Below are 16,791 nucleotides of genomic sequence, written 5' to 3' on the forward strand. Positions count from 1 at the left end.
CCCGGCCGGCCCAACACCCCGCCCGCCCCACCTTGCTGCCTTTGTCCAAGCCCCCCGCCTGCCTGCGCGCCCACCCGCCCACCTTTGAGGCTGGTCACGAAGACGAGGGGTCCCGACGCCAGCAGCAGCACGCTCCACAGGTGCACCCACTGGAAGATGACGGCCCAGTGGGTGGCCAGGTAGACGGCCACGGGCAGCGTGGTGACCAGCACAAAGGCGGCAAATCCGTCGGCAGAGTCCTGCAGCGTGTGGGTCTTGGGCCTGGCGCCGCCTGTGGGGCAAGGGGGAGGGCAGGGGCCGGGGGAGGGTCGGGCGGGGCGGGCAGGGCCGTGCCATGGCCGCCTCACGGCGCCAGCAGAGCCGAGCCGGGGCCCCGCTGTGCTGCCAGCCATCATCCCACCGCTGCGCCCTCTACCTCCGCCGCTCACCCGTGGCGATCTTGGGCTTGGTTCCCAGGTGGAAGGAGGAGGGCAGGGGCAGGCCGAAGAAGTAGTAGAGGGCGCAGAGCAGGCCCGCCAGGAAGAAAGCGGAGTTGCTCATGCCCACCCCCGACACCATGCCCCACGTCTGCACCGCCGCCGCCACGGGCAGGCACCCCGCGATCAGCATCTTCTCAAACGCAATCACCACCCCCGGGTACTGCAGCTGCACAAAGCGGAACTGCAGCGATGCCCACAGGCCTGCAGGGGGAGCGGGGGGAGCAGGGGGAGGCGGGACGGGCGTCAGCTGCGGGTGCGCCAGCCTGAGGGCGGCACGCGGCTCGGCGGTCCAGTCTGAAGCCCTCCCCACAGCCCCAACACATGCAAACGCACCGCTACCCCACCCACTTCACCACCTCTTGGTGACCACCACCACCCCCAAGGACCTCACCCGCCAGGAACAGTGACATGCCGTTGAGCACAAAGATGAGGAGGGTGAGCGGGATGGATGCCTCGCTCTTGAGAAGCAGCGTGGAGAAGATCATGGCCAGGTTGGCGGCGCCCATGGTGAGCCAGGAGGCCATGAAGGCGCCCTCCTTGTACCGCAGGGCGTCCAGGATGTAGGTGGCCATCAGGCCGACCTGCGGAGACGGCGGGGCAGAGGTGTGGGTGGTGCACGGCGCTGGGCGGCACGCTCGGCAAGAGCGCAGCGGCACCAACAGTGCAGCGGCGGCAGCGGCACCCAGGTCACAGGTGGCTGTGGCAATGTGCCTGGCAATTTCCCTGCGGCAGCACAGCCCAATACGCAGGCAGAAACCAAGGCGGTCAGGCTCACCGCCAGGGCCGCCGACACGGCGTTGCCGCCGAACCCCGCCAGCACGACGAGGCTGGGGAGCAGCGCCATCGCCACGCGACCGTTGTAGCGGAAGTCATGGGGCACAAACCGCGTGCTGGACCTGCCCAGGGAGCCCGTGCTGCCATTGCCGGCCCCAGGCCAGCCGCTCAGGCCGTAGGAAGACATGACGCTGTGTTTCTATCTCCTAGTTTGCAGGGGGGGCCTGCAGCGCCTGCATTACCGCTGCACCCACGCCGATCAATTTGCGAGGGTGGCGCCAATACCTTTGCCTGCCTGCTGCAACCGAGTGGCTTTCGTTGGTTCCGTGATGCGGCGCTGTGGCCCCTGCAAAGAGGTGCCATCGGGGGCGCGACGGTACAGAAGTACACACAGGCAGCTGTTTAGGCTCGAGCGCCCTAAAAAACCTCGCAAATGCAGCAATGAACCGAGGCCTGCTGTGGCTGGCAGCCAGCGGCCTGGCCCTTGGGCTGGCCGTGCTGCTCGCTCTGGCAGCTCGGCCGACGTCCGAGCGGATTGAGGCCCGAGTGGTGTCAGGCATCTGCCAGCAGATCGTGTGGCAGCCCGACAGCCCCGAGTCGGTTGCAGGTAGGGTTGGGGCGGCGACGGCGCCACCGCCGCCTGTCCGCCAGCGCCCATTTTCTGGGCGCCTATCAATCAACAGCACGCAGCCCTGCACCTGCCGGATGGCTGAGCCGCCTGCCACCCGCCTCACCGCTGCCTGCCTAGCAGCACGCTTCCGGGGCGACTTAAGTCCCACGGACCCACCCGTGTATGCTCGCTACCGCTTCTTCAACATAACCAACCTGCCAGACGTGCGGCAGGGGGCCAAGCCTGCGCTGGTGAGTGCCTGCGGCGGCGGCGGCGGCAGGGAAGCTACATACACGGAGCCAGCAGCAGCACTGGGCGGGGCTGCTGCTCCTGTGTTTTGAGGCTGCCTGCTTGCCTACGCCCGCTTGCCCGACGCCCCTGCCTACCCCTGCAGCAAGAGGTGGGGCCCTACACCTACCAGATGGTGCGCATCAAGCAGGGCGTCCAGTGGGTGGACGGCGGCGCCGCGGTGCGGTGGAGCGAGTACCGCTACCACCTCTTCCAGCCGCACCTCAGCAACGGCACTCAGGACGACCCCATCACCACCCTCAACCTGCCCCTGCTGGGTGCGTGGCCCATGCGGCAGCCGGGCCAGTGAGCAGGCAGCCCGCACGCCCTGCCGCTTCCGTCCGCAAGCAGCGCATGACCCCACAGACAACCCTGCATCCTCCCAGCCTGGCGCCCTGCCACGATAGCTGCCCTCACCCTCCCGCAGGCGCTCTGGAGTACATCCAGTCGCTGCCCGCGTGGAAGGGCTCGTCCCTGCTGGAGCTGCTGGCGACGTGGGTGGAGCGCATGGGCGACCCGCGCGTGCAGGGCCTGTTCACCACGCGCACCGCCGGGGAGCTGCTGTGGGGCTACGAGTGAGTGCGCTCAACCGGGGGATCCTTGGTGGAGGCGGGGGCCTGGTGCCGCCGCGCCGCTGCTGCCATTGCTGGCATGCCTTACGGCCTGGCAGTGTCTATGCTTTGTGTGCTTGGGTGCGGCGCTTGGGGCCGATGTTCCACGGCGGCACTCATCATCAGCTCCTGATGGCTGCTGACACACAGCCTGGTGCGGTCCTGCCCCTCCTGCCCGCCCTCTCTGCAGCGACCCCCTGCTTCGCAAGCTGGCGGTGTTTGCGCCCAGCATCAACCCGCGCTTCCGCCTGGCCTGGAACATGAGCTCCCCGGAGGAAGCGGCCCTGGACTGGCCCACGCAGGCCAACACAGGTGGGCTCCGGTGGGGCTGCCACGCAAGAGGATGTCCCCATCGTTTTGGGGTCAAGGTGCTGGCGCCAGCAAGCCATCTGCAGCTGCCTCGGCCCGCACATGGCACGCCGACCATGCCCTCCATGTGATTGCGAAGCGCTGTGTGTCCCTGCAGGCCTGGAGCGTGTGGAGGATGTGTGGCAGTACCAGGAGTGGGAGGATGTGAGGCTGGTCACCTCATGGAACCCGCCGCATGTGGAGGCGGTGCGGGGGACCGACGCTTTCCAGTTCAGGTCGGGCCGCGGCTGATGCGGGCTGGTGGGCTGTCAACGCGTGCCAGCCTGTACCTGCTGCAGCCGGCTGGTAGCGGGGCCCCATTCGTTTGTGGCTGCTGAGTCACTGCCTGCACCACTGAAACCACTGCACCACCCTGCGTGCAGGCCAGGGCTGGCGATCAACGACAGCGTGGAGGTGTGGGTGGGCGAGCTGTACCGCGCCGCCAAGCTGGTGGCAGAGGAGCAGGCACGACACGGCAACACGCCCAACAGCTGCACGCTACTGCCCCTGACGCCCAGCATGCTGCAGCCGCTGGTCGTATGCTACTGCCTCTGACACCTGACGCCACATCCCAGCGCAGCAGCACCTTTCCCTGATTAGGCCATGGGTCCCCTGCACTCGCTGCTGCTGCTGCAGGTCAGGCTGGAGGGCATCCCGCTCCTGCGCCTGCGAGCCGACCCTGCCCAGGGCAACCCCGACCCTCGCTTCTTCCAGACCATACGCGGCCTCATGAACGTCACATCCCCCACCGCCGGTGAGCAGTCGGCCACAGGGTGGGTGCCACAGCTGCGGGGCTGGTGCCGCCGCCCGCCCATCTCGCCGCATGCCTGCCGTGCAACTCACAGATCGGGTCTGTGGCTGGCCTGCAGCCGGGCCGGGCGGGCGGGCCGGCAAGCCGGGTCCTCCCATCTTCCTGTCCTACCCGCACTTCTGCGATGCCGACCCCGCGCTGGCGGAGGGTGTGGAGGGGCTGGCCTGCGACCCACAGGCCCACGACCTCTTTGTCGACGTCGGTGAGTGAGGCTTTTATGGATGGGGGGGATACGGGCAGACCAACCTGCTTCCTGTGCCCCCCTGTGCATGTGTGGCTTGGCCGGTCGCGCCATGCCCAGCATCCGGCCCCCAATCGACCCATGCTCCTGTCCCCGGCCGCGCCGCTGGCCGCCCTGCAGAGCCCAACACCGGCATCACGCTGCGCGCCGCCAAGCGCCTGATGATGAGCAGCTGGTTCGGCAGCAGGTGGCGCAGGGTGGACCCCGCGCTGCGCGACACCGTCCTGCCCATCTTCTGGGCGGAGCTGGCCAGCAGCGCCACACCCACGCAGCTGCAGCAGTTCCGCCCGCTGCTGCGCGCTCGTGCCGTGCAGCGTGCGCTGCGGTTGTATGCGCAGCCGGTGGCGGCAGGGCTGGCGCTGTTGGCGGCGGGCGGTTTGTGCGCGGCCTACCTGGTGTGGGGCAGCGACCGTGGGGGCGTCAGCATCGGCGGCGGCGGCGACGGCGGCCTGGCAGCGGCAGTGGCAGCGGAGGTGGACGCAGACGAAGCAGCAGAGGCAGGGATGCCACAGGCAGACGCCGGCACTGGCGGCAGCAGTAGAGATCCAGGGGAAGCGCAGGAGGCGATGCTCCTGGTGCCGTTGCTAGACTCCCACCCTGTTGCCATGCCTTCGGAAGAGAGTGGGGACGGCTGACGCCGACGTCGCTCAGGAGGGCGGCGGGCGGGCGCTGCCCGCTTGCATGTTGCAATGAAACAGAAGGTTTAAGCACAATGTGAGTGAGCGTCTCATTTGGGATTGAATGTTGTCGCAACAGGGAGGCAGAGGCTTGGTTCCAGAAGAGGGGGAGGCACCATCATCTGGGTGGAAAGGCTCTTGGAAGGACCAAGGTGGGAACCGCCGAGGCCAACCCGCGTCGCCTTCGATTGTCTTCTTGTCCCTTCGATCACTTCTAGGGCGTGCTGTCGTTGTTCAGAGCTCGAGGTGACGGCATCGAGGGTGGTCCACTAGCGCGCTCTCGACCGACCACGATGGGGCGCCTGCTGGCTGCGGCCACCACAGTGTTGATGCTGGCGGGCGCCGCGCTGGCCCAGGGAACCAACTACAAGTGCAGGCAGGTCCTCGAACCTGGCGGCGGCCGGCAGCGCCATCGCCGCTGCGCCGTCGCTGCTGCTGCTGCATCCTCAAGGCACGCTTATCTGCTTTATGTTTCCTTACATGCATGCAGAATGGGCCCGGACGCCTCCCACGGCGCGTGTGGCCTCCCCTTCGAGCTGGCAAACTTCCAGGCAAGCCTCAAGCAGAGGCGTGCCCATTCCGGCGCCCGATTCCGCTCGCCTGAGATTCACCCCCAACCACCAGTGCGCCCCGTTGCCTGGAACGCAGGGTTTCTTCGAGTGCGCTGATGTGGTGAAGGTGGGGCGCCCCAGCACCGTGGAGGAGCTGCAGGCCATGGTGAGCTTCAAGGGCAGGGCCCCACGAAACACCACTGCGTCGCTCTGCACTCGTGTGCCTGCCCGTGTGCCCCATGCCATTTGAGTGCCCGGCGGCGGCGCTGCCTGCCGCCGGGAGCCCGCACCAGCATCGGCACCCGGCGGCCTGGCAGGCCTAAGCTGCTAAGGATCCCCACGCCCCCCACCACGTTGTGGGGGTTGCGTGTCCGGCAGGACGGGGAGCGGGGCCAGGGTGGGGTGACCCTGGGACGCTCAGCTGGGGGGAGGGTGGTCGGAGCCATGGGGAGGGTGCTCCATGGTCCACCCCCTCTCTTGATGCCCCTTGATCACGTGTGCCCCCTGCCCAAGGTCTGCTCATGCGGCCTATCATAGCGGGGTGACTGTAACACCTGGCTGCCTCCCCCCGAGTCGTGCCAGCCCTCCCACCTTGCTGCCTGGCCCGCAGGTGGCCATGTTCCCGCAGGTCAAGGCCTCCGGCGTGGGCCACAGCTGGTGGAGGGAGCAGTTTTGCGCCGGCAACGACAGCCGCGCCGTCAACATCGTCACCACCGAGCAGCAGGCGGTGCTGGACTTCATGGCGGCGCCGGTGGACCCGCAACAGTGGGTGGGCAAGCAGGTGCCCGCCGGCTTCCCCATCCAGGTGAACGAGCTGGACGAGGAGGTGACGGTGGCGGCAGGCATCACGCAGCGCGCCCTGCTGGACTACCTGTCTGGTGAGCGCATGTGCCGGTGGCGGCGGTGCCGTGCATGGCTGGCTCGCTCCTGGAAGGACGTCCCCAGGTCCATCTCGGTTCCATACTGCCGCCCGCGCCCGCAGACTACAAGTATTGGAAGCAGCGCTCTGGCTGGACCTTACCCGCGTTCTCATGGTGAGTGCCGCGGCCCAGTGGCCTGGCCTGCGTGCCGGCTGGGCCGCGCTGATGGCCTGGTCCCACTCACCCGCAGGTTTTTGGACCAGACCATTGGTGGGGCCGTCGTTACCGCTACACATGGCTCTTCTATGAAGTATGCGAGCCTTGCGGCACAGGTGCGCTGGTGGTGGTGGTGGTGGTGGAGGTGCGCTGCATCATCGCTCGCTTCGCTGCGTCATGCGCCACGCGCTGCGTCGGCTTGGAGATGCGTATGCGTGGATGCAGGGATGGGCAGGACCAAGCGTTTCCCTTCTTGCTGCCCTGTGCTTACCCTGCTCCCCTGGCCTCCTGCCTTGCAGCTGCGCCGCCTGAAGCTGGTGCTTGCTAACGGCACGATGCTGGAGCTGTCGCCCAAGTCCAACCCCCACCTCTTCATGGCGGCGGGCGTCAGCGTGGGCCGCCTGGGCATCGTCACCGAGGTCACCCTAAAGATCAAACCGCAGCAGGCGGTCCAGCGCAGGCTGCAGGCGCGTAAGATGCAGCTGGAGCTGGGGCCTTCACCCTGGCTGTCAGTCGGCAGTGTGGCCGGCGACAAGCCGCCCTCGGCATCAGACGCATGCCCACCCTTGCCGCGCTACCCGCTGGTGCAGGAGCTGTCGTTCCAGGACTTTGCGGCGCAGGTGCTGGAGACGCAGGAGGCGTACAATGCCGCCAAGCAGGCCAACGACGTGGACGGCATGCGGCGCGCGCTGTTCCAGGCAAGCCTACCGGCATCAGCTGCCAGCAGTGCTGGCTGGCTGGCGGTTGGCTGGTGGCTGGGTGGATAAAGCTTGGGGCGGCTGGCCCTGCATGGCATGGTGCTCATCGATTAGCTGGCTGTCCCCCTGCCCATCCACCTGCTGCAGGTAGATGAGACGCAGGCGTTCTGGGCCCTGCCCACCGCCTCTGTGCAGCGCACCGACTACGAGCACCTGGACCACGAGCCGCTGGCTGTGCTGCTCAACGCCTTCCCCGCCAGCGAGCCCGTGGTCAAGGCACGCAAGCTGCCTGGCGCGGGGCTGGAACCATCCGCCCGGCTCCGCTTTTGGTGCATCATTGGGACTGTACTGCCGCTTCCCCGCTTGGCTACCTTGCCTGTACCCTCTCGTGCATCTTGTCCTTGGGGGCGGGTGGCCACGCCATGTCGTGCACCCCTGCAGGCCATGAGCGGCCCCGAGGACGATGTGTATGCCCAGGTGGAGAAGAGGGCGGTGGCGGCCAACTCCCGCATGGCTCTCAACTCGCGGTTCTGGTCCAACCTGTATGTCACCCAGCTGCGCAACAAAGTGGCTGCCGGCACCTTCGAGTCGCGCAAGGTGAGGGGAAGGCAGCGGAGGTGGACTAGAGGGAGGCGTGCAGGTCTCTCCGCGGCGGCCCCGCTGTGCAGGCATAGCGTGTTGGTGTGAAGAGCGCCAGCTGCAGGAGGCAGGGAAAGTGACGGGCCGGGCTGAGCTGAGGTGTTGCCGTGTGCACGCCTTGCTGGCGGGTGCCCGCAGGCCTTCCTGTCCATGGCCGAGTCGGAGACCCAGGTCACCTCCACCTTTGCACCCTACGACCAATACGAGGTCAGCCATGCATCGCAGCTGCTGCCGAACACGCAACCTCCTGGCTGCTGTTCCCAGCCTGCACCAGCACTCCCAGCCACCCCTGCTCCCCGCCCGGACCTCTTGCGCAGGTGGCCGTGCCCATCAGCAGGGCCGGCAGCTGCCTGATGGAGGTGGGCAAGGAGGTCTATGGCGACGCCAAGCTGTGGGACGGGGCCAGGACCCCCTTCCTCGTGCGCTTTGTCACGTGAGCGCGAGGCTGATGCGGGGGAGGGGTGGGGCCTCTCGGTTCTCAGGCACCTGCTCTTTAAACATGCAGCACCACTGCAGTCTGCGTGATGCTGCTGCCCATCTGTATGCGTGCGCAGGGAGGAGGACTTTTACCTATCGCCCACCACCGATGGGCCTGCCATGTATGTGAACATGGAGGTGAGAGGGCGCGATCGGGGCCAAGACATGGGGCATCTCCTGGGCCTGCCAGTGTGCATCGCGTCGCCCCATCCGACCCAGCCGCTCCATTCTAACATGCGGCTGCTCGACCCCCTGCCCGCCGCCCTGCAGGACTATGTGAGCCGCAGCAGCGGGCGCCCCAACGACCAGTTCCAGCGCATCATGCAGCTCTTCCGCCAGCGCTGCGGCGCGCGCCTGCACTGGGGCAAGGCCGGCTGGCCGCAGCACGCCAAGTGCTTCAAGGGCAGCATTGAGTACCCGTCCACCTGGTGCTCCTTTGGCTGCGCCGTACAGGTGGGTGTGTGGGTGGCTCTGTGTGGTGGTGTGGTGGTGGTGCCCAAGACAGGGTAAGTGAGTTTGAACAGGGAGCATGGCTGCATCTGCACATGGCAGGCGGCTTGCATGCACGGCGCGTGCGCGGACTGTGGGGCACCCCGTGCTCCTTCTCAGCTGCCCCTCGGGAGATGGCCGCCCTGCCTGCTGCAGGAGCTGGACCCTCAGGGCAAGTTTGCCAGCGAGTGGGACGGGTGGAAGTGGTCTGCCACCCTCAACGGCAACCCCATCCCCCTGGCCTCCTGCTGCACCTCCAAGGGCTTCTCCCCCAGCTGCCAGTGCGCGGCGCGCACCGACTGCTGAGGCCCACTGCCGCAGGGCAGTTGAGCAGCGGTGGCAACACCTTGTCACCAGGGAAGGGAGGAAGCACGAGCAGCAGCCCCGGGGGGGAGGGGCGGGCATTTAATATTGATCCAAGCACGACGCTAACTTATGCCAACAGTATGGTGAAGGACTTGGCATTGAGGATTGTTTTATTATTCTTTTATCGTGGGGTAAACTGGCTGGGGGAAACTGGCTAGTCACAACAAGCAATCATGTAGAAATGTACAAAAACATGTAACCGCGGCTGCTCGTTGCCTCCCACGAGACTCACCCTCCTGTTGCTGCTGCCGTGCTATGTGCCCGTCGCCGCGGCTGGTGATGGCTGCACGCCTGGCGCGCCTGCTGCGCCGGCTGCCGGCGGCGCACGCTGTGGGGCTGGTGCGTCCACTGCTGCTGCCGGCGCGGCCGGGCTGAAGTCTATGAGGGAGCCAAACAGAAAGTGCTGCATGATGGGGAACTTGGCCAGCACCTCGGCCTGGTACATCTTGACCATGCCGCTGTTCACCTGCGGGGTGTGGGGCCGAGGGCAGGGTGGGGTGGCGGTGGGCTGGGTGCGGCCATTGCGAGTAGTGAAGCGGGGACCACTACGCTACGCAACACAGAACATCATGGATTGCCGCAGCTGCCATTGGGCTGCCTTGCCCTGCCTTACCTTGGACCACATGGGTATGCCCGAGATGTCCACCAGCATGGGGCTGGTCTCCTGCAGCGGCCCCTTCTTCACCTGCTTCACAAACTTGATGGCCCCCAGGTACAGATACTCGCAGGCATACCCCTCCAGCACCTCGCGGCTGTGGATGCTCGACGGCTTGATGAAGGGGTGGTCCACCAGCTGCGCCGATGGGAGAAGAGAGGGAGGGAGAAGAGGGAAGGGGAGGCAGGGATGCAGGAGTTGGCGTGTGAATGGTGGCACCAAGTAGCGTTGGCCGGGGCAGCGAGGGGCAACCAAACAAGGCTGAGCAGGCCTGTCGAACCGGGCCTGAAAGCATGCCTGCGCCTGGCGTGAGGCGCCCTCACCCCTCCCCACCTGCGCCGAGCCCCAGACAAAGGGCAGGAACTGGTAGTCATCCAGGCCCCACACCCCGTGGCTGCCCGCAGGCTCCAGCCAGTACGTGGTCTGCGGCAGGGGGCCAGGGCCACGAGTACACGCAAGGGGAAAGATGCAGCAAGTCACGAGGGGAGAGAGCACCTCGAAACCAGATCAAGCAGGGAGGCACTATACCCAGATCTCCGGCCCGGCGCCTGGCCAGCCTGGCGCCACGGCAGCGCCCCCCCGCTCGCCACCTGTATCTTGCGCATGAGCTCCAGGTAGCGAGCAAACACGCGGGTGACCAGCGCCTGCGCGTCGCCCTCCCCCACCACTCCCAGCTTGGCCAGGCAGTACAGCAGCGCGCAGAAGGTGGTCTCGTGGCCTGCAGATGTGCAGGGTGGCAGGCAGCGAGTCGCTGGCTGTGGCGAGGTGCTGGGGAGCTTGGATCTAGCCAGTGCACTGGTGCCTGCAGAGCAGCGGATATACTGGTGCCGTCATCAACAAATCAACACCCACCGGTGCCGTAGTCTATGCGCGTGGCGTTGCCAAAGCTGTCTGCAAAGTAGCCGGCCAGCTCCCCTGCCGCCGCCTGCAGCCCCGCCGGCAGCACGCTCGCCACCAGCTGCGTGCAGGGTGGGTGGAGCGCCGCCCGTCTTTCGTGCAGTTGCTATGCCAAGAGATGCCCTCACCGCCCACTACCCAACAAACCACACAAACGCCGGCCACGCACCCACCTGCGGCGCCTGCTGTGTCATCTGGAGCGACCAGGTGCGGAACGCCGGGTTACCGTACCGCAGGGTGTGCGCCGCCGCCGGGATCTCGTCCACCCAGCGCCACAGCATGTCCAGCACCCCCACCAGCTTCCGCACCGCCTCCGACTCCTGCAGCAGCAGGCGCCAGGCGGCGCGGGAGGCAAGGGGGCAGGGGTGGGGCTGGCGCCTTCACAGCTGCAGACCCGATCCACACCCACACCGTGACGCCGAGCATGCAGGCAGCCCTGGCCGCCCACCTCGCACGGGTCTGACAGCTGCTTGCCCTTGACCGCCTTGTTGAGCGCCAGGATGAAGGAGACCAGGTCGCAGGCCACATCGCTTCTCAGAAACTGCTTGAGGTGGTCGGTGCTGAGGATGCGCTTGGCGGCGGGCACAAACGCGTGCCCCGAAAAGTCGGCAGAGGGCACGGAGGGCAGGCGAGGCTGGGCACGCGGCACCGCGGCCTCCACGGGCCGCCCCGTCAGCGCGGGTCCGCTGACGGCGGCCCACGGCGCCTTTGTCAGCTCGCCGCGGCTCACGGCCGGCAGCGGGGCAGAGGAGCCGGGGCCGGCGACGCCAGGCTTGGCCCAAGGCGCAGCGGTGGGCGCCATTGGGGCCCCAGCGTCGCCGGCCTTGATCCAGGGCGCGGTGGTGGGCGCCACTGGTGCCGCGGCTCCGCCCGGTCTGGACGTGGGCGGCTGCGCCGCGGCGCCGCCACCGCTGGCCGCCACCCCTGGAGGCTCGCCCCCCTCATTCTTCCTGGCCCACGGAGCGGCTGTGGGCTGCATCAGGGCTCCCAGGTGAAGCCAGAAGCGCGATGAGCGTCAAACCGGAGCGTAGCGCACGCGACGTTGCTGTCTGGGTGTCTGGAGGATGTTGACCTCTTTAGGTGATGGCTGCAGCAGGTGTGGGTTTTGAGGCTCTCGTGCTGCGTGCTATGCCAAATCAGCCAGGCAAGAAGCTTCCCTGTGGGCCAGATCTGTCGGAAATCACGTTATTCCTTCAATTGGATGCAAGGCACGCCCATCTCGCCACTCAGGCATCTCAGAACCCTTCGCCCCCCTTGCCCAGACTCCGTGATGGCCTCATACACTGGGGACAGCCCCAGCTCTCAGCCTTTCCTGGCGAGCCCCCGGGGAACGATCACGCCCCGTACGTTGACAAGATCGATCAGCTTTGCAGGGGGCACCCCCACCGACATCCTGAAATCGGGCCTCCAACACGCCAGGAACGAGCTGGTGCTGCTATTTTCGCGGTGAGTTGATGGCGACGGGCACAGGGGGCGGGGGTCTGGTGGGGTTAACGTCTGGTGCCGGAACCCTGGCGTGCAAACCCAAACGTTGCTGAGCCACGCGGGGCGTCTGGCCTGCTCTCCGAGCCCACAGCGACGCCAAGAGCCTGTGCACAGCGCCTTGGGGGTGCCGCGGCGCGCGCACCAAAGGCCTTGCAGCGCCCGGCCGCCGCTGCCTCCCCTCCTCCCTGGCCCTGGCCCCAACCCCTGCACCTTGCCTCCTCCCCAACATGGTCCAAATGGGCCGTGGGGCCGGTCCAAGGCAGGATTGGAGCCCTCCCGTGCTGGCCATGCCTCTTCGCAACATGCCGCCTGCTCCCGCCGCCGCCGCTCGCAATGCTGCGCAGGTGCCTGGCCAAAGGCAAGGGGGAGAAGCCCATCCTGCTGCCGCACGTGATCCTGGATGAGCTGGCGGCGGTGTGCGAGGAGTGCAACAACCCGGCGCTCAAAACCTCCGAGCTGGCGCTGATGCTGAGGACGGTGCAGGAGGCGGTGGTGATTGCGCCACGCGTGGCGTTTGCGCTGCGGCCAACGATGGGAGAGTGGTACTACATGCGGTGAGGCGGCTGGATGGTGTGGGGGGGCAGGGAGGGAGCGAGGCCTGAGGAGGAGCGTCTGCAGCGGACCGTGTGGCAACCGTGTGGGCCTGGGCGCGGTGGGGCCTGGTCGCGCAGCCCAGCATGCTTCTCGCTGCTCTTGTCCATGCCATTGCCGCCGTGGCATCATTGCGCCTGTGCACCCTGCCTGCCTGCCTGCCTCGCGCCCCGCAGCATTAGCGTGGATGACATGCGGGTGGAGGAGATGACGGCGGCACACTACCTGGCATTCAAGGAGAAGCTGGTGCCCATGGAGACAGGTGTGTACTGGCAGTCGGCGGTACCCATGCTCGGCTTCCCCAGTATCCATGCCGCTGACGGTCCCCCGCCAGCTGCTATGTGGCTGAGGCGCTGCTGCGCTTCCCGCCGAGCGGGTGCCCTCCTGCCTGCGACTGCTTTCTGCAGGGGAGATGGCGGGTACGTGCCGTGCCCTTGTGTAGCGAACACATTCTGTGGTTGGGAGCCATGCATGCCCCTTTCCTCTGTGCTGCCTGTCTGGCACCTGCTGTTCCGCCAGCCCACCGCTCTCCCCGCCCACCCATTCCGCTGCTGTGCCCTGCCTTGGCTGTGCCTGGCGTCTGCCCGTGCGCCCGCCTGCCGCCATGCAGACCGCCACGGCTACGACCCTTTTGTACTGGAGCTGGACCTGAAGCCCTTCAGCGCCCATCAGCCCAAGATCAGCCTGCAGGTGGGCATGCGTGTTTTTGCGTTTAGGAGGCTCCCTGCAGGGGCATACCCCCCCTCTGTCCTGCACTCAGTGCCCCGCTCCCGGCCTGACTGCAGAGTCACATCGGCAACGGCGTCTCATTCCTGAACAAGACCCTCTCGGCCAAGCTCTTCTCGCCCAACGCCAACGCAGAGGGCAGGTGCGCCGCCAGCAATCAACCTAACGCTGGTGGCGTCCCCGCCTGCTGATGTCTGCTTTCCCTCTGGCCTGCAGCCAGCTGATGCTCGACTTTCTTCGCGAGTTCAAGCACAACGGCGAGATGCTGCTGCTCAGGTGAGCTGCCAGGAAGGGGGCCGTGAGCTGTCGCTCGATGTCACATCTGTGACCCATCAGGTCTCGAAGAGTTGACCTGCGCGCGCTGGCGGTGCCCTGGCGCTGCCCCACCTGCAGCAAGCGAGTGAACAGCGTGCAGAGGCTGCGCCACGCGCTGCTGCGCGCCGACAGGCTGCTGGAGAAGCACGAGGATGAGGTAGGAGAGGCGGGGCCGCTGCCTTCTGTCTGTGTGTGGTCACTGCTGCTGCGCCGCTGCCTGTGGCCAGCCCCACTGGGCCACCTGCCCGGCTGGCTGCCCTGAGCACGCCCCCATTTTCCTGGCAAGCCTCACCCCCTTACCACTCGCAGGAGCCAATCGGTGCGGTGGCGGGCATTGATGAGCTGGGCTTCCTGCCCGGCTGGGGCAACACCGTGGGGCGCGTGCGCGAGTCCTTCCAGCTGCTGCTGGACATTGTTCAGGTGGGCCTGCCTGGGTGGCTGGCTGGGCTTGGGCATGGTTGCCCAGCTGCCGGTGGGCTTGGGCAGGCGGCACGGGAGCAGGCAGCGCCCATCCCATTGCCCTGCCCCCCGCCCTGAACCCGCCCACACCTCCCATCAACTACCTGGGCGCAGGCGCCTGATGCCGACACGCTGGAGAAGTTCCTGGGCCGCCTGCCGCTCATGTTCAAGGCACGTACAGCAGCCAGGGCCGCTTCATTGGGGCGCCATCCCATCAGCTGGCGGGTGCTGGAGCCGCCAGCCTACGTGCACATTGTTTCCGTGCCGTACCTGTGCGCTGAGCACGCTGTGCATTGCCATTAAGCTGCCGTGCAGGTCGTCATTCTGTCGCCTCACGGCTACTTTGGGCAAACCAATGTGCGCAACAGTTTGCATTGTCCATTGCAACAGGCACCTGCAGCAGGCAGCAGCTCAGTTGGCGATGTGGCTGATGCACTGTTCTGTTCTGTTATAATGCAATGCAGGTGCTGGGCATGCCAGACACGGGCGGCCAGGTGCGAAGAGCGCGGGGCGCCAGCCGGTGCAGCGCCCACTGCTGCCACCGCGGCCGGCAGCGGTCCCTGTCAGTGTGCTGCCAAGGGGAGTGGGTGGGCTATGAAGTGCGCCACGCGGTTAGAACGGGAAACCGGCAGGAGTGCGATGCTGTTTGCCTGCACCAATCCGTGGCAGCGCGCTGTTTCCATGGCCCCTCCCTGGCACCGGCAGGACTCCGGTCACTCTGAATACAACCCCACACGCTTCACGGAGCGGGGCCGACCCCACCTGCCGGGGGTGGTGAGGCGACCCCCCATGCCCACTCACTTTCCAGGCTGCCGCTGCTTCTGCTGCCGCCGCTGCCGCTCACCTCGAACCCCGTGCACCCGCACCTGCCCACCATTGGTGCTGCCGAGGGTGCTGGCCTCCCCGGGCCCGCGCTGCATCCCGGCGCCGCGCCCGTCGCCTACAGCAACTCGCTCTCTCCCCTGCCAAGCCTGCTTCTGCCCCTGTCCTCCCACACGTCCACACAACCACCACACAACCACCACCACCACTACATCACCACACACCACGACCACCACCACACGCACGCCACATGCCCGCAGGTGGTCTACATCCTGGACCAGGTGCGGGCTCTGGAGCGGGAGATGCAGCAGCGGCTGGAGGATGCGGGGCTCAAGGTGGGTCATGGCCGCCACGGCTGCCGTCACTCGCTGCCTGCTTCACAATGCCCGGCAGCGCTGGCCATTCATCTGGAGCCGCCCGTGCCTCCTCTGCTCCCAGCGCACCCCTGCTCCCCACCCCCCGCCTGCATCATCCGCGCAGAATGTGTGTGCCGACATTGTGGTGCTGACCCGCCTGATCCCAGATGCCCACGGCACCTCGTGCAACGAGCGGCTGGAGCCCATCAGCGGCTGCCAAAACGCGCGCATCCTGCGCGTGCCCTTCCGCGACAGAGAGGGGTGAGGGGCGGGGGGAGGAGGGGCGCCTGCGCCCGCTGCTCAACCTGCCCCGCCCGCCTGGCACCCTCCCCTGCATGCTGCTAGCCTCCCCCTCATGCCGGCCGTCCCCTGTGCCCGCCCGCCTCCCCGCAGTCGCGTGCTGAACAAGTGGGTGTCCCGCTTCGACCTGTGGCCCTACCTGGAGCGCTTCACGATCGACGCCACCAAGGAGATCCTGGCTGAGATGGTGGGTGGGCTGGGTAGGCGTTGGGTGGGTGGCAACCGCAGCCCCGACATTCCTATGTGCTTCCTGCTGGGAGCAGCCTCTGTGGCTGAATGAGGTCACTCCGGGCCCCTGCTCCCCAGCATCTGCTGTCACAGCTGTCGTTGCTAACCGGTCTTTGCTTCCTCGGCAGGGCGGCAAGCCTGACTTCATCATCGGCAACTATAGGTGGGTGGGCCGGGCGAGGAATCTGCGGGGAGCTGGCGGCGGGGCACTCCCGTTTGGCTGGCCAGCTGCGACTGCGTCTCCTGTGGCGCGCCAAGCCTCCCTGTGGCTGCTTTGGGGCCGCATCTGCTTGCCCCTGTGGCTGGCTGATTGCGGAGCAATCATGCGCCTTGCCTGCGCCGCCCTTTCTTCCCTGCAGCGACGGCAACCTGGTGGCCACGCTGATGAGCCACCGCATGAATGTGACGCAGTGCAACATCGCCCACGCCCTGGAGAAGACCAAGTGAGGCGGGGGCTGCGCTGGCTGCACCTGTGTGGCCGTGTGGTGTGGCAGGGCTGCAGGGGTGCAGGTGTTGCAGCAGGAAAAGGAGGCTCGCTCCGGCCGCAGGCGCCGGCGCACATCACACGCCCCTTCCAAACCAGCACAGCGACCCCCCCACATCCCTCTCCACACACCACCACACCCACGCCACCCACGCCCTGCTGCCTCCCAGGTACGAGGATGCCGACATCTACTGGGAGCGGCTGGAGGACAAGTACCACTTCAGCTGCCAGTTCACCGCAGACCTCATCGCCAGTGAACCACGCAGACTTCATCGTCACATCCACGTACCAGGTGGGGGCGGCGTGGTTGTGTGTGTGTGGTGGGGGTGGGGGGCGGG

General features: G+C 67.0%; 5 protein-coding genes across 5 annotated transcripts in view; 3 read left to right on the forward strand and 2 right to left on the reverse strand.

The window, feature by feature from the left end:
- CHLNCDRAFT_138069 (expressed protein) overlaps positions 1–1,440 on the reverse strand; it is a gene marked incomplete at both ends in the record, with an annotated part of 6,374 nt that extends 4,934 nt beyond the window's left edge. The window contains 4 exons of the mRNA XM_005851511.1: positions 83–271; positions 429–680; positions 871–1,060; positions 1,255–1,440. Of these exons, the coding sequence (XP_005851573.1) occupies positions 83–271; positions 429–680; positions 871–1,060; positions 1,255–1,440 (817 nt within the window). The remainder of the gene's footprint in view (positions 1–82; positions 272–428; positions 681–870; positions 1,061–1,254) is intronic.
- Positions 1,441–1,694: 254 nt separating this feature from the next.
- CHLNCDRAFT_50028 (hypothetical protein) lies at positions 1,695–4,797 on the forward strand (the record flags this gene model as incomplete). Its single annotated transcript, XM_005851218.1, has 10 exons — positions 1,695–1,860; positions 2,005–2,114; positions 2,258–2,429; positions 2,579–2,726; positions 2,953–3,074; positions 3,229–3,346; positions 3,494–3,644; positions 3,747–3,864; positions 3,956–4,123; positions 4,283–4,797. The coding sequence occupies 10 exons, from the start codon at positions 1,695–1,697 to the stop codon at positions 4,795–4,797; spliced, it is 1,788 nt and encodes a 595-aa protein (XP_005851280.1).
- A 335-nt stretch (positions 4,798–5,132) lies between these two features.
- Positions 5,133–9,075, forward strand: CHLNCDRAFT_138071 (hypothetical protein; the record flags this gene model as incomplete). Its single annotated transcript, XM_005851219.1, has 13 exons — positions 5,133–5,219; positions 5,488–5,556; positions 6,001–6,268; positions 6,373–6,424; positions 6,501–6,582; positions 6,766–7,209; positions 7,312–7,434; positions 7,606–7,761; positions 7,942–8,010; positions 8,121–8,236; positions 8,358–8,418; positions 8,551–8,733; positions 8,926–9,075. 13 exons carry the CDS (start codon positions 5,133–5,135, stop codon positions 9,073–9,075), a joined length of 1,860 nt encoding a protein of 619 aa, XP_005851281.1.
- Positions 9,076–9,388: 313 nt separating this feature from the next.
- Positions 9,389–11,489, reverse strand: CHLNCDRAFT_18967 (hypothetical protein; the record flags this gene model as incomplete). The annotated part of the gene is made up of 7 exons (XM_005851512.1): positions 9,389–9,601; positions 9,749–9,928; positions 10,124–10,213; positions 10,381–10,508; positions 10,643–10,748; positions 10,861–11,007; positions 11,136–11,489. The coding sequence occupies 7 exons, from the start codon at positions 11,487–11,489 to the stop codon at positions 9,389–9,391; spliced, it is 1,218 nt and encodes a 405-aa protein (XP_005851574.1).
- A 1,214-nt stretch (positions 11,490–12,703) lies between these two features.
- CHLNCDRAFT_48488 (hypothetical protein) overlaps positions 12,704–16,791 on the forward strand; it is a gene marked incomplete at both ends in the record, with an annotated part of 7,276 nt that continues 3,188 nt past the window's right edge. Inside the window, 16 exons of the mRNA XM_005851220.1 lie at positions 12,704–12,726; positions 12,940–13,025; positions 13,374–13,453; positions 13,549–13,631; positions 13,706–13,765; positions 13,883–13,961; positions 14,114–14,224; positions 14,378–14,438; positions 14,568–14,620; positions 14,728–14,757; positions 15,346–15,420; positions 15,566–15,702; positions 15,835–15,928; positions 16,098–16,132; positions 16,329–16,412; positions 16,624–16,745. Of these exons, the coding sequence (XP_005851282.1) occupies positions 12,704–12,726; positions 12,940–13,025; positions 13,374–13,453; positions 13,549–13,631; positions 13,706–13,765; positions 13,883–13,961; positions 14,114–14,224; positions 14,378–14,438; positions 14,568–14,620; positions 14,728–14,757; positions 15,346–15,420; positions 15,566–15,702; positions 15,835–15,928; positions 16,098–16,132; positions 16,329–16,412; positions 16,624–16,745 (1,213 nt within the window). The remainder of the gene's footprint in view (positions 12,727–12,939; positions 13,026–13,373; positions 13,454–13,548; positions 13,632–13,705; positions 13,766–13,882; positions 13,962–14,113; positions 14,225–14,377; positions 14,439–14,567; positions 14,621–14,727; positions 14,758–15,345; positions 15,421–15,565; positions 15,703–15,834; positions 15,929–16,097; positions 16,133–16,328; positions 16,413–16,623; positions 16,746–16,791) is intronic.

Source organism: Chlorella variabilis, assembly GCF_000147415.1.
Source record: "Chlorella variabilis unplaced genomic scaffold CHLNCscaffold_2, whole genome shotgun sequence".
NCBI classification, from domain to species: domain Eukaryota; kingdom Viridiplantae; phylum Chlorophyta; class Trebouxiophyceae; order Chlorellales; family Chlorellaceae; genus Chlorella; species Chlorella variabilis.